At 43.9% G+C, this 15,043-nt stretch overlaps 1 protein-coding gene across 1 annotated transcript in view; it reads left to right on the top strand.

The window, feature by feature from the left end:
* The first annotated feature begins 5,124 nt into the window (after window positions 1–5,124).
* Window positions 5,125–15,043, top strand: part of ELAPOR2 (endosome-lysosome associated apoptosis and autophagy regulator family member 2) — a 186,889-nt gene continuing 176,970 nt past the window's right edge. Inside the window, exon 1 of the mRNA XM_065883844.1 lies at window positions 5,125–5,409. Within this exon, the coding sequence (XP_065739916.1) occupies window positions 5,221–5,409 (189 nt within the window). The 5' untranslated portion in view covers window positions 5,125–5,220. The remainder of the gene's footprint in view (window positions 5,410–15,043) is intronic.

The following is a 15,043-nucleotide window of genomic DNA, read 5'->3' as shown; positions in this document are numbered from 1 at the left end:
GTACCTCCGTTTCACCCTTCTTTCTTTTCAGAAATAAATATTAGAGGTGAAAGTGAAGTCCCTTTTATACTCCTCCCCAATCCCACTTTCCTGTCTTTTCCACTAGGCAGTCACTGTCCTGAAATTGGTTCATTTTCTTCTGTCCATGTCTTATACCTTTACTATATTGAATGTATCTATATAAATTTTATGTCATGATTTTTCCCATTTAATTGAAAGCATTTTCATAAAAGCTTATCCCTCTGTCAGACACTTTGCTTAAAAATTCTTTGTGTTGCGATAATATACCATTAAATATCAGTATTTACTTAAAGTTTCCCTAGTATTAGATATTTAGGTTTCATTTATTTTCTTTTACCAGTAACACTGGTGAAACTTTTTGTTCTTACATTCTGGTATACATCTTTGATGATTTTTTTCAGGCAGGATTGATTGGCATTAAAGGATAGAAACTTTTAAAGTAATTCATAATTATTATAAAAATAATAATTGAAGACATCTGTAAAAATGAAAGAAAAAATGTCTGTATGCCACCATTAAAAGATTATCACTGCTAACGGGTTTATCTTCTTCTAGACATATTCCTTCCATAAAGCATACTTCAATCCCCTCCTTTCCCCTGACACACACTGTACTTGGCTATATACTGTTTATTAAGATTTACATTAACATTAAATGATCCCATTTCCTCAATTCATTTCATATTCTCTGGGAAACATGATTTTCAATGTCTGTATAATCCTACCATGTGAAGTAGCATAATTCATTTAGCCATTCTCCTATTTTGGGGCACTTAAATTACTTCATTTTGAGCTGTATTAGACAGCAGTGAGTATTCTTATAGAGAAACTTTGTGCTCCTTAATCGGTTTCTTAAATGAGAGTCCTGGAAATAAAAATTACTAAATTAAGAATAACTATATTAAAGACACATAATACATATTGTCAAATTGCTCTCCAGAAATACCTGTTCTCTTGAGTGTATAACCCACAAAATACATTTGCTGAAATTATCTTCTGCTAATTAGATACAGAAAACACTTTCTATTATTTTTTTTTCATTTTGACTGATTAAAATTGACTTTAAAAAAATTGCTACTTAGATTCATTCAGATTTTATTTTTTATAACTTTTGTGTGCTTAGGCAATCTTTAAAAAGTTGGGGTTGGGGCTTCCCTGGTGGCGCAGTGGTTGAGAATATGCCTGCCAATGCAGGGGACACGGGTTCGAGCCCTGGTCTGGGAAGATCCCACATGCCGCGGAGCAACTAGGCCCGTGAGCCACAACTACTGAGCTTGTGCGTCTGGAGCCTGTGCTCCGCAACGGGAGAGGCCGCGACAGTGAAAGGCCCGCACACCGAGATGAAGAGCGGCCCCCGCTCGCCGCAACTAGAGAAAGCCCTCGCACAGAAACAAAGACCCAACACAACAAAAATAAATAAATTTTAAAAAAGCAGTTTCTTTAAAAAAAAAAAAAGTTGGGGTTATTTTGACCAAAATCTGCTTAAAGTTAAAAAAAGAAAATAAATCTGTGTTTAGCATCACTGGGCTATAGCTATGGCTTTTGTCGATTGTTAACAAAGTTTGGTTCAATTTTCAGGTACACATGGCACAAAATAATGTGGAAAATTGATGACCATCTAGTGACTTTTAACTTTTTAAACCTTCATAGTTGAACCTCTCCCCAAAAAATTCCATTGGGAATTTTCTATTAAAGTACTTAATAAAATTAGACTTTTAAGAATAAAGCTATTGGTCAGATAATCGGAAAGCATTTGAATAATCTGCTGTTAAATTCTAAAATAAACAGCTACAAATGAACCACAAAATTATCTTGGAATTTTCCTTTCTCTATCAGTCTGTATGCTGGTTTTAATTACTTAAGGTCAACATGTTTTCTCTAGGTGAGAATCCTATGAGAAAATCATTTATTGACAGTGGCAAGTTGTCCCATTTAGGAAAATCTGTAATTGTCATTTGACCTAGGTTGACTGGGATGACCTTTGTTTTTACAAGCAAAGAAATTGTTTTCAATCCATTAGCCATGTTGTTAGGTCTCACTTAGATGACAAAAAGAATAATGTAATTTGACTCAAATTCTGGATGGATTAAATAATAAAAACATATAAAGTAATAACAAAATAAAGGCATCTATTTGATCTTGTACTTAAAATGAAGAAATCGCAAAAGGAAATAGTTGAGTACATAAAAATGACAATCTTCTGCAGAAAAGGTCACCAGAAACAAAATTAAAAGGAAGACTACAAACTGAGAAGAGTATCTGTGACATATATGGTAAGCAAAGGTGTAATATATAAAACTTACAAAGATTGCTTACAAATCAATAAGATTGAAATTCAATAGAAAAATGGTCATAGAGTGCCAGTGAGAAATTCACACACACTGACAAGAGAAGGAAATATATAGCCAGTAAATATATATGAAAAATTATTCAGTATTACGGAAAGCAGCTCTTTTGCCCCTTTCCCGTTTGTCCATTCCTGTACCTCTCTAACCCTAAAAGAACATAATTATAGAAATGACATCACTAGGCAATTTAACTTTACTCCTGACTTATGTTCTACTGAATGCACACCATGCCTTGGCTAACCTGCTGATTCTTTTCCTAGGTTAAAAGTAGCAAGAATGAAGAATTAAGTAGTTAAAGAATGACCAGCTCTCTACCCACAGCAGCCCCCTTTGCAATCCTGTAGGCAGATCACATGGGCAAGATAATGTCTGAAGAAAGATACTGAGGAGTCAACCAGTCTGCACACAGTGGAGAATGATGAAGAATCTAACCTCGTGCCTCAGTGATTCACTGAGATTCTTTCCCTCTTTTCCCTTTAAAAACTCTCATGGCTGAGTAGAACCTGGGGAGTTGGTTCTGGGAAACGAGTCCACCTTCTCTCCAGATTGCTGGCCTTCTGATTAAAGCAACCTTTCCTTTCTACCAACACTTGCCTCTCCAGTACTGGATTTTGAGCAGCGAGCAACTGAACCTGAGTTCAGTAACATTACTAATTATAAAAATGACTATACATTTAAAAAATATTAATACACTAGCATTTTTCTCTTCTTCCAAAATGGCAAATATCTGAAGTATTATAATCTAGAATGCTGTGAAATAAGTACTCATAAACTGCTGGTAACAACTGACATAAAAATTTTTTAAGGAATTTTTGCACTATTCATCAAAAACTTAAAAAATGCTCATGCTATGTAATCCAATGATTTCAATTCTGAAAGGCATCATAGAAAATTAAAAGATGTATGCACAGATTATGTACTAGGGCATTCATTCTAGAATTATTAATAACATCAAATACTTGAGAAACAGTGCCTAATATCCAAAAGTAAATTACAAATAATCCAAACAGGTAGAATATATTATATGGTTACTTAAGTTGTGCTGTCAGAGACTTTAATGACTTGAGAAAATATTAATGTTAAGGAAAAAATAAAAGCAGGTTACAAACGATAATTCCCGTTTTGCAGTACACACACAAACACCAGGAAGGAAATTCCTCAACATGCTAATACCACTAATAGTGTCATATTTGGGTGGTGGGATCCCAAGTGATTTTTATATTCTTCCCGATAGTCTTCAATATTTTCCAAAATGTTTACAGTAAACATGCATTATTGTTATAATCAGAACACACAAGACGGGAGAGAGATTGAGAGAGAGGGAGAGAGAGAAAAGAACTTTCACATTTCACGTGTAAATGTTTATTAAAAGGACATTAGAGAGACTTCCCTGGTGTTGCAGTGGTTAAGAATCCGCCTGCCAATGCAGGGGACACAGGTTCGAGCCTTGGTCCGGGAAGATCCCACTTGGCGCGGAGCAACTAAGTCTGTGCGCCACAACTACTGAAGCCTGCGCGCCTAGAGCTCGCGCTCTGCAACAAAGAGAAGCCACGGCAGTGAGAAGTCCCCGCACTGCAAGCAAGAGTAGCCCCTGCTCGCCGCAACTAGAGAAAGCCTGCTCACAGCAACGAAGACCCAATGCAGCCAAAAATAAATTAATTAATTAATTAAAAGAAATAAAAGGACGTTAGAGACCGTGCCACGGACAAATTCAAGTCAACTTATACTGGATCTGCTAGGTCAATTTCTCCAGGTGCATAATTATCAGAAATTCGGGTGCTCCTTTTGAACAACAGGATAACTCACCCATTCACAGAACTTTAGATGAAGGGACCCTTGAGATCCCTGACGAAGGCTTAATGTTCATCTTGCTTACCACTTGGTGCCTACCACCCGGATCAGTATATTTTTGAATGAAAGAAAAAATGAAGACCACCCCAGTCATTGTACAAATAGAGAACCTGCTTCCTGCAGAAATAAAAGGACTTAACTTGCCCAAGTTTACATGTTATCCCCATGAAGTAACACCAACAGTAGCAATAATTACAGTTACTACTACTTTCAATAAGCACCACATCTACTGCTTGACAGGCATTCTTCAAGGGCTTTACGTGCATCAACTTATTTAATCCTCATAATAACCTTATGGGTTAGGTATTGTAATTATTTTCATAAAATAGGTGAGAAAACGGAGTCACAAACTGCATCTAAATTTCATTCCCCCTTTCTTCCCCGCCATTTCATGCAAATCCTAATCACCCCAAAATTCGGCCTGACGTCAGCTAGCTTGGATCCTTACGAAGGGATGCTCCTGGGGCGCATCCGTGTGTGTTTGTGTGTGACGCGGGAAGTAGGAAGATTTTAAACACCCGCCGCCGGAAAACAATGTCCTGATGTCCTGGATTTTACTCTGGCTTCCCCCGCTCCCCCGGAGAGCCCCTCCTGGTGGGCCAAGGGGACTGGGGACGGGAGACACCACGAGGGCACCCCGGCCTCTCTCGCGTCATGAGGCTCCCCCCCCACCTCCCCCGGGGGCCGCTCAGCCCCGCAGGAGCCGCCGGGCAGGGCCGCAGCCCCGCCCGCGCCACCTGCTCCAGGGCTCCCGCATCCCCGCCCCGCGTCCCGCCCCCGCGCCGCGCCCGCGCCCCGCGGTCCCTCCCTCCGGCGTGACGGGAGCACGGGCGCCGGCCGCCCGGGCCGCGAGCGCAGCAGAGCTGACAGCGGGCAGCCAGGCAGGGGGCGAGCGAGTGGCGAGCCGAGCGCGCAGCACTCGCGGTCCGGGAGCCGGAGCGCGCCCCACTCGGGGAGGCTGCCTTCTTGCCGGCCGGCGGGCCGACCACAGCGGGACGGAGATGCTGCTCCTCCGCCCAGGGCCGACGCGGGGGAGGGGCCGGGGGCGGCCGGCCGGGGCTCCCCGCTGCGGACTCTCGCCTCCCTGGAGCCCCGCCTGGATCTGCTGTTGGGCGCTCGCCGGCTGTCAAGCGGCCTGGGCTGGGGACCTGCCCTCCTCCTCCGGCCGCCCGCTTCCTCCTTGCCTGGAGGTGAGCGGCACCTGGTCTTTTACCTGGAGTTTGAGGGGGAGGGGCGAGGAGGGCGCGGGAGATGTGGGGTGAGGGTCGTGCCCGTTTACTGCTCTCTGCCTCTTTCCTTCCTTGGAGGACCGTGCTTTTCGTTCGTTTCCAGGGATGAAGTTACCCGCCCCGGGAAGCTGGCCGAGAGAGGGTGTGTGGCTTTGCTGGCTTTTGGGGGGTGCGTTTCGCGCTCCTGGTGTTTTGAGGGCTCTGAAGGACTTTGCGGCGCCGTCTTGGAGTGCCAGGCTTGAGGACCTGGGGCCGAGGGAGAGCTTTCAACACCGGCAGGGGACTGGGGAAGCTTCGCCAGTGGGATTTGGAGACCCCTCACTTCACAGCTTTTCCAGAGAGCGAGATACGTCCGCCGAGGGCGTCCCGCTCCCCTCCCCCTCCCTCCACTCCCCAGTGTGTACAAACCCCTTCCTCCTCTTCCCCTGCCCTCAGCTTCCAGATAAGGCCCTGGGGACTTGCTAAGCCAGTGTGTGGTGTCACTTGGCATCCTTCTGGCAAAACGTGGATGTGAATTAGGAAGAAAAAAGTGTATTTAGGGAAGAGGTGGGTTGGTGATCTAGGAAATTAGAAAAGACAGTGAGTATGCTCCTCTTGGGAGATGTTCATCACCTGGGATGAAGCATTGCTACTATGTATTTTAAAGTTTGAGATTATTGTTGATATATAGCCAAGAAAGGTAAATTATAGGTGATGTGATTTTTTTTCCCTGCTTTTAGGGGAACTGGACTTAATGCCAAAAATTTACAAGGGGTGTCATTGGTACTCGTATTGGGTGTTTATCTTTCCCTTTAGTGTTCCAGAAAGTGCATCCTCTTAATGAAAATCAATGAGGGGAAGGAAGCAACATTTCTGACCTACTTTGAGTGATTATGTTGGGGAGGATATGAGGAGTGGTTACGGTTTTTAGGGAGATTGCTAAGAATCAGGGTGATGGGTCATTTTAATTTAACATAGCAAAAATGGGTTAGCTAATAGCCCCTCTGGGAAACAAGACCAGACCTTGTTCCTTTGTGTCACTTTTGAATTTTACCCAGGCTTGAATTATAGAATATCCACGTTCTAGACATCGTCCATCATCCATGGATTTCACCTTCCTCTCCCATGGTCTCAGTCCCAGGACAGACTGAAATGAAAGAGAATCAGATCAAAGGCATGTGTGCGAGCACACAATAGTGTTATAATTGGGGAAATCAGGGCAAGCACTCAGTGAACAGCTGTGTTTAATTTCAGAGTTTATTAGTATAATTAGTTGTTTAATCCGTATTCTCCTATCACCTGGGAATAGTCCATTCTTCCACAGAATGCTGCTTCTTGGGCATCTTCAGACTGAATAGTAACAGGACAAACTTAAAACCTTGCCTCCAGCCCCCAGTCCCAATATGCAAAACCTATTTTTTTTTTCCTGAAGTGAAAAGTCTTAAGATTCTTGTAAAATTAATTCTTAGTATTGGAGACTCTACTTGAAACAGGTGAAAGTCAGGGCCAGTGGGGGTGATGCTTGGCCACTATAGCTAGGCCGATCCTTTAGGTGAGCACATGTTCTACCCCTGTATACCCAGGCAGAATGGAGTAAGAGTCTGCCACCTGAGACAAATCTTGAAACCAGAGGCAGGGAGATGGCGGAAGGTTCGGGAAGGCTGTGTTCAATTAATTGTACTGACCTTAGAAATTGCATGCGACTCAGTTCCTTGAGGTTTCAATTTTGAATTTATGGAAATAAATGAAATATATGGGAGGATGCTCTGGAGCCTGCGTGTGGCTAGTTGTGTTTTTAGAAAGGTGATGCACAGATCCATTTATATTCTTCCTTATGACTGACAAACAGTTGGAAGATGATGGAGAGTTAGAGGTTCCTTTGGACATAGGAGGGGCCAAGGGGCTGAATCTGCTTCTGGGCATCCGGTCTAACCCACTGAGCTAATTAACAGAGTTGATCATTGTTGCTCTCTGTTTTTTTTAAGAGGAATGTGAGAAGGGCAGGTGTTTTTCAGGTGTTGAGGGTAAGGGTCTGCTTCTGCTTACCGGTAGGGAGGGTCCTTCCTCTGAGATACAGCTATGGAAACGTGGGCCAAACTCCTGTGAGCTAAGACATAGTTAAAATAACTCTCTGGTGCCCACTCCTGCCGGTGTATCCCTTTCCCCTCTTTAGTAACAGAAAAGGACATGAATGCCCTTACAATGCCCCACGTAAGGGACAGCACCACGTGGAGGGGAGGACAGCGAAAGCCGTGAAAGTGAGGGTTCTGAGGCTGGAAACTAAAGCCAACTCTTTTTTTTTTTCCCGGTATGTGGGCCTCTCACTGTTGTGGCCTCTCCTGTTGCGGAGCACAGGCTCCGGACACGCAGGCTCAGCGGCCATGGCTCACGGGCCGAGCCGCTCCGCGGCATGTGGGATCTTCCCGGACCAGGGCACGAGCCCGTGTCCCCTGCATTGGCAGGCGAACTCTCAACCACTGTGCCACCAGGGAAGCCCAAAGCCAACTCTTAATAACAGGAGAGGATGTTGAAGGGAAAATCCGCAGGTAATTCTAAGCCTCATTGCTGCCAGTAGTTTTAGTCTCGTCCTCATTTATCAGTATTTTTATTAAAGTAATCACGTTTAACTAAGTTACAGGGACTCTCATTTTCCTTGCCTGGTTTTGGCGGGAAGCAGCAAAAGGGGAAGGACCAGAAGCAGAGAAAATTGGCCTGGGAGGAGGAATCTAGTTATGATTGCCAGCGTTCAGAAAAGAGGCCCTTCCAAAAGACAGCTGGGATGTGGGTAAAGTTTCCCTTAGATTCCTTGCAGAGGATTGGACTCTGGGGTGAAACTCAAATATAATACAGCTTCCTTTGTCAAAGTCATTGGATTATGGAGCTGAAAAGGGGAGAAAAATGATTTCTTTGGAAGGCTCAGCTGGAGATACAGTCAGCAGGGTGGACATACAAGCACAAACAGGAAGGGGAGACGGCAATAAAAGTACAGTCAATGTGCCAGCGGTTGAAGGACAACAATAGGATGTGACTTTGATAAATGGTGTTTAAGCCAAAAAAAAAAAAAAAAAAAAAAAAATGAGGACTGGATATCAGAAAGTACAGAATTAATTTTCTTCAAACTGTTTACGGGGGAACTTACGAAGGATAAATATCCTCTGGGTATCTACTTTTCACTTGTAAAATGGTGGTAATAAAAAGGGACCTGCCTGTCTCTATTGTGAGGATAAGATGGATGAAGATAAGTTAAAGGAAAATAAATTACACACACACACACACGCACACATACACATACACACATACATACATACACATACACATATGAGATTTGATGACTGCTAGATTAGCAGACCTAGATCCTGATGTTTCAGGAAGGGTCTACAATGAGACTTCAGAGGTTCAGAGGATAGGCTTATCCAAGAGTTGAATGCAATGGAATTTTTGACTCATTGAAGAAGAGGACTTAATGGGGCTGCCAGAGGAGAAGAAAGATAAAAGCCAACAGATGAATCGGAGTTGGAGTAAGGTATTGGAAGAGAGACTGCGTGAGAGAGAAGTGCATGAAAAGAACAGAACTAAGTGGATTATGTATGCATTATTTAAATTTGGAAAATTAAATCACAAACTAGCTTGATTCTTAGTGCACTTCTCTACAGTCCTGCGTAATGTGATTCTATTGGTCTCTCTGAATCTTGATTCAATGATGGCTTGCTATGCCAACAGTTTTCATTCCACAGTTACTGAGCTTAAACTATGTGCCAGGTGAAATGTCAGCTGATGAGAAATTACAGATTAAAAAAATAAAATTTAATTGGCTAAGGATGAGCCAGATATGTAAACTAACATTTGCAGTGAAGTGATTTGGTGCTATGAGAGAAAAAGGGGGCCATAAGTCTAGTGGGGAGGATGAGAAAGGGCCTTGTAGAGGAGGTGAGTGAGCCTGGAAAGACGGGTAGGAATTTGCCAAGCAAACAAGGGTCAGATGTGAGGTTGCGCTGGTTTGGGGGAAAGATATTTCTGACGTAGAGCAGAGGTTGAAAATGGCAGAAGCACAGAACAGTTATGCTGTAACTAGTTATAAATGGAGTGCTGCGTGCTACGAGGAGCTTAATGAGATATGAGGCTGAGAGGCAGGCGGAAGCCTGATCATAGGGGACCTTCTGTCATGATAAGAAGCTGGTCTTCATTTGGTAGGTGATAGCAATAGAAGGATTTAAGAATCAGGAGTGGGCTTCCCTGGTGGCGCAGTGGTTGAGAGTCCACCTGCCGATGCAGGGGACACGGGTTCGTGCCCGGGTTCGGGAAGATCCCACATGCCACGGAGCGGCTGGGCCCGTGAGCCATGGCCGCTGAGCCTGCACGTCCGGAGCCTGTGCTCCGCAACGGGAGAGGCCACAACAGTGAGAGGCCCGCGTACCGCAAAAAAAAAAAAAAAAAAAAAAAGAATCAGGAGTAATGCCATATACTTTAGTTCAGCAACAGTATGGAGGTCAAATGAGAGGGGTGGGAATCAGAAAGAGGTGAGACCTGCCGGGAGCAATTGTAAGAGTGCAGGTAAAGGATGACAGAACCTCAGTTGATGAGCAGCAGTGAAAATGGAAAAGAGGGATGATGTTAGAAGATAGAATTGACAGTGGGTGGATGTGGAGGGTGAGGGAATGGAAGGTTCTGCCTTGTCTAGAGGATGGTACCTGCACCCTTTGTGAGGAAGATGAGATAAGGAGCTTGGTTCCGGAGAGCTGACCTCTAGAGAGTTCAGTAGGTAGCAGGTCCAGTTGGCTCAGGGCCACAGTCTGGGCCAGTGTGGAGATACAGGAATCACTTGAATGAAAGGCAAGGTTGACACTGCTGGATTGGATGGGATCATCCAGGGAGTGAGGACAAAGGATGAAAGATAGAACTTGGGTTTTTACCAACATTAAATGGGGCAGGAACCAAGCAGCCCACAGAGGTGACATGTAAGGAATGGCAAGTTTCAGGGAGATGCAACAGTGTAGTTATGGGGAAAGGGAGAATCGCCTTTGATGAAGAAAGGGGTTGGTTGTGTTGTCAGTGGTCAAGGAATTCGAATGAGATGAGACCTGAAAAGACAAGATTGAGTTTGACAGTTAGCTCCCTGATATTTAACGCCCCAGTAGTTCCTGTGCAGGTATTAACTGGGGGGTGAGGCAGTAGTGATAGAGTCGATTTTATTATTATAGCCTTCCGAGATTTGGTAAGAATTTGGGTCTTCCGTGTTCACCTAAGTCAGTAGACTTGTAAATGGTCATATCTTCCGTTTTTAGACTTTGATGGGCATAGCTGAGAAGTAACCTTTAGCCTTTTGGCAGGAAGTCTCTGAAGGTCATGGGCTGTGGGTTAAGGGGTTAGAGATTCTAAAGCCACACTGTTGCTGCAGAAGTTAGGACTTGGCCTCTGTTTTCAAGCCGTTAACATAATTAATCTTGCCTGTTATGCTTGTGAAGGTGAATTTTCCATTTCAAGTTCTTATGCTCAGAACCATTTCTCATGTTTTAGGCAAATGTGAGCAAGTATTCACACCATCAATATTTACAATGTAAAACCAAGAGTTGACAGATCTGTGAAGTGTCATATTTTAGCGCAAGGGATGGAAATAGCAGAGCATAGTATAGAGTGGCACATATTCCTATTAGAGTGTATTCCTCGGCAGCGCCTTGAATCTTAGAGTAATTCTTGCTTGTCAGAAAACACCAGTTAAATTTTGGTGGCCTTTTCCTTCCCCAGGAAGAAACCGTGGCTAATCCTTGTCCCTTTTTGCCTTTCTTAATTGAAGTTATATGTAATATTTCAACATTAAACACATAATTATTATGTACTCATGTACCAGGTGCTAGCACTAAAATGAATAAAATGTATGGTCCTTCCCCATACTGAGCTGTATAATCTCATGTGGGCAGACTCAAAACAGCACCACCTATCAGGTAATTCCATCTGTCATAAGCTCTGTGATGGGAACTGTGTGCAGTCAGCGTGTATAGCCTTTTTAGTCTGGTTGGGGTGGGAGGGGTTCCCAAGGAAAAGATGTTTAAACTATGACCCAAAGCATGAGTCAGAGGTTGTGTGTGGTGGTTTTAGAATGCCTCATCCAGAGGAAGCCTTTTGGCCTAGGTCAGTTCCTCTAACTTCCTCTAACCTTTCCAGGGAAAGAGACAGATGTTCTCTTCTCTTCCCTGGTTCCCAGTCCCATCCCATTGTTTGCTCTTGGGCAGCCATACACTGTCCTACAAAGGCTTTTGCACATGCAGGCCCGCCCTGTATAGCTGGGTGAGTGGTACCCACCTGTGGGGTCACGTAAGAGCTGGAATCCAGCCAGCGCTCAGGGTGCCCAGCCAGCTGTCTTGGCACAGGTCTGCATCCATCCAGAGGAAGGAGGACCTTTTTCGGAGTCATATGCCCAGAGGGGGTGCCATTTTCTAAGTCACTCAGAGGTGCCATATGCCTTACCAGAGGCTCTGAACACCTGCCCCTCACCCCACCCAACACATAATAGACTCATTAGGGTAGGAATTTCATCCTATTCAGCAAACAGTGATTAACTGTCTTTTTGTTTAAGGTATTTTGGGGGTTTTAAAAATGAGTAAGGTGCAGGTCCTCTTCTCTGGGAGCACGAATCACTGCCTTGAAAATATCATAGAGTGAGTGGCTTCCACTTTTTTCAGCTGTAGAAAGGAATTGATCTTTATAATGCATTTAATCCTAATTGACAACTTCTCTTTTTTTTTTTAAACGTCTTTATTGGAGTATAATTACTTTACAATGGTGTGTTAGTTTCTGCTTTATAACAAAGTGAATCATCTATACATATACATATATCCCCATATCTGACACCTTCTCTTAATTGTACCAGATTTAGGACTCTGAAACAAAAGCCCAGTGATCAGAATATATTGAAGTTTATTCTCAAGTCAATTTATGGCTCTGGAGTTCAGGATACTGTTTAACTTGTTCAAAACTTCACTTTTATGAGGTTCTTTTCCCTTCGTCAGTGGTTCTCAAAGTGTGATCCTAAGACCAGGACTGTCAACATTCCCCAGGCAGTTGTTAGAAATGCAAGTTCTTAGGCCCCGTACACACGCTCCTGAATCAGAAAATCTGGGATTGAGGCCCAGCAGTCTGTCACAGCCAGCTCTCCAGGGGATTGATTACAAGGCATGCGGGAGTTGGAGACCACTGCCCTAGGTATAAAGTGAGGGATACAGTTTAGTTGTGTGAAACACCTGTTTTATTGCTAAAATTCCTTCAACTGTAACCCCTTCTGACTTCCTGCTTCTGCAGGGCATGTTAGAAACTCCTAAAATAATCCCATCAAATGGAGCTTGAGCTCCTCCCCCAACCATGAAGCACATCAGCAAGCGCCACTCAACTATCTGCTATACGCCAGGTAAGAGGCAAGATGCTGGTGATAACACAGGATGCAGAGGATATGGTCACCCCTCTCTAGGAGCTTACAGCCTGAGAAAAGAAGCGAACATGGAAATGATTAAGTACCTCTCTCTGAGATAGACATTAGAATAGAAAACATGGTAATATTAAGAGGGCATGGCTAACCTTCTTGGTAAATGTTTTCCAGTGTTTGTTACTTATGGGGGAGGACTGTTGTTTACGTTTTGCTCCTTGTTATAGTAGAAGTAGTCTTGAAGGTAACTGAAGAACTTATTCCGATCTGAGCCCTGTGTGGCCTTGAGCAAATGAACCTCTTTGAGTCTTTCTGCCTCTGCAGATGGAGATAGTAACTTCTGCCTTCCCCCCATTAGAGTTGCTCTAAGGATCAAGCTAATGTATTTGAAGATGCTTTGTAAATTTTAATGCACTGCCATATATTATTATTCTTGTGTAAGCTAAGAACACTGTTTCTAAGGGGATGGATTGAGGTGTGAAAGGACTGGGATGTGGGTAGGAAAATTTATTTACTGGCAAAAGCATTTTATAGGCGTATTTTTTCTAACGATGGAAGTTGTGCATTGTGAAGAGTTTAGAGGAGCAAAGGTATAAAAAAAAGAAATGTCAGTTCTAATTCTTCCACTTAAGGATATCTCGCATTTAATGTTTCAGCACATTTCCTACCTATATAGTTTTTCCTTTTTTTTTTTTTTTTTTCTTTGCGGTACGCGGGCCTCTCACTGTTGTGGCCTCTCCCGTTGCAGAGCACAGGCTCCGGATGCGCAGGCTCAGTGGCCATGGCTCACGGGCCCAGCCGCTCCACGGCATGTGGGATCTTCCCGGACCGGGGCACGAACCCATGTCCCCTGCATCGGCAGGCGGACTCTCAACCACTGCGCCACCAGGGAAGCCCTATTTTTTCCTTTTTAAAAACCATGAGTGAGTGCATATTTTATGGATAAGTTGTATCTTTTCCTCTTATTGTAAGCATTTCCCAATGACATTAATATTTCTTTATAAGTATTTTGGTAATATTTATAAAATAGTTTAATACGTGATATATTGCAAAATATAGCATGATTTGAATATCTGCCATTGTTTACTTATGAGCCATTCACTTCAGCCTTTCACTGAAAATGCTCTTTTAGGTCAACAATGACCTCCTCTTTGCTAAGTCCAGCTGTCATTCCTCCCCTTTCCCTGCCTTACTAGAACACTGGACCCAGCTGACTGTTCGTCACTGCTGAAACGTTCACTTGGCTTCAAGCACACCATGCTCTCCTGGTTTTTCTCTTGCTCTACTTTGCCGGTTCCGCCTCGTCTCCCTGACTTCTTTACATGGAGGATTCCCTGCCTCAATCCTTAACTGTCCTATCTTTTCTGTCACCCTGACTCCTCACACTTTCGGTGATGTCATTCATTCTCTTGGTTTTAAATACCATCTGCATATGGACCACTCTCAAATTTATATCTCCTGCGTGGACCATCCGTGGCTTCCTGACAAGCGCAGCCTCAACGACTCCGCCTGGATAAGTACCTCAAACCTGTCACGTCCAAAACCAAGCTCCTGCCACTGCCCCAAGCCGACTCCAGTGTGGTCTTCCCCATTTCCTTGAATGCCAAGTCCTCCCTTCCAGTAACTCAGGTCTCAAACTCTGGACTCTCCCTGACTTCTTTTTCTCCCATGTCTTATATCCAGTCTAGTAGCAAACTCTCTTGTCTCTGCCTTCGAAATAGCCAGAGTCAGAACTTCTCACCCCTTGGCCTGTACCGTCTGGGCCACAAGCACCATAGTATCTTGCCTGGATTATGGCTGTAACTTTCCATCTTGATCTCCAGTTAGAGTTCAGCAGAGCAGTCAAGAGGTCCCATTAAACATAAGTCAAAAGCTGTTATCTTTTGCTCAGAGCTCTTCTAAGGCCTGGTTCAGAACCGAAGCTCTGATGGTGGCTTGCAGGCCCAATATGATCTGGCCTCCTTTAAGCCTCGAATGTCATCTTACTACTCCCCCCGTTCTTCACTCTGCTTCAGCCTCCCCGTCTCCTTGCTCTTTCCAGAACGTGTTACAGAAGCTCTTTCTCAGGGTTTCTGCCCTGGTTCTTTCCTCTGCCTGCAGCTCTCTTCTCAGGTATCTGCTTGCCTTTCTCCCTCATGTCCTTAAGGTTTCTAGTCAGTTGTCATCTTTTCATAAGATGGCCACCTCCTTGAAATTGCAGCC

Source organism: Phocoena phocoena, chromosome 9, assembly GCF_963924675.1.
Source record: "Phocoena phocoena chromosome 9, mPhoPho1.1, whole genome shotgun sequence".
Taxonomy (NCBI): domain Eukaryota; kingdom Metazoa; phylum Chordata; class Mammalia; order Artiodactyla; family Phocoenidae; genus Phocoena; species Phocoena phocoena.
Note: the sequence above shows the minus strand (reverse complement) of the source record. Positions and strands in the feature narration are given on the sequence as shown.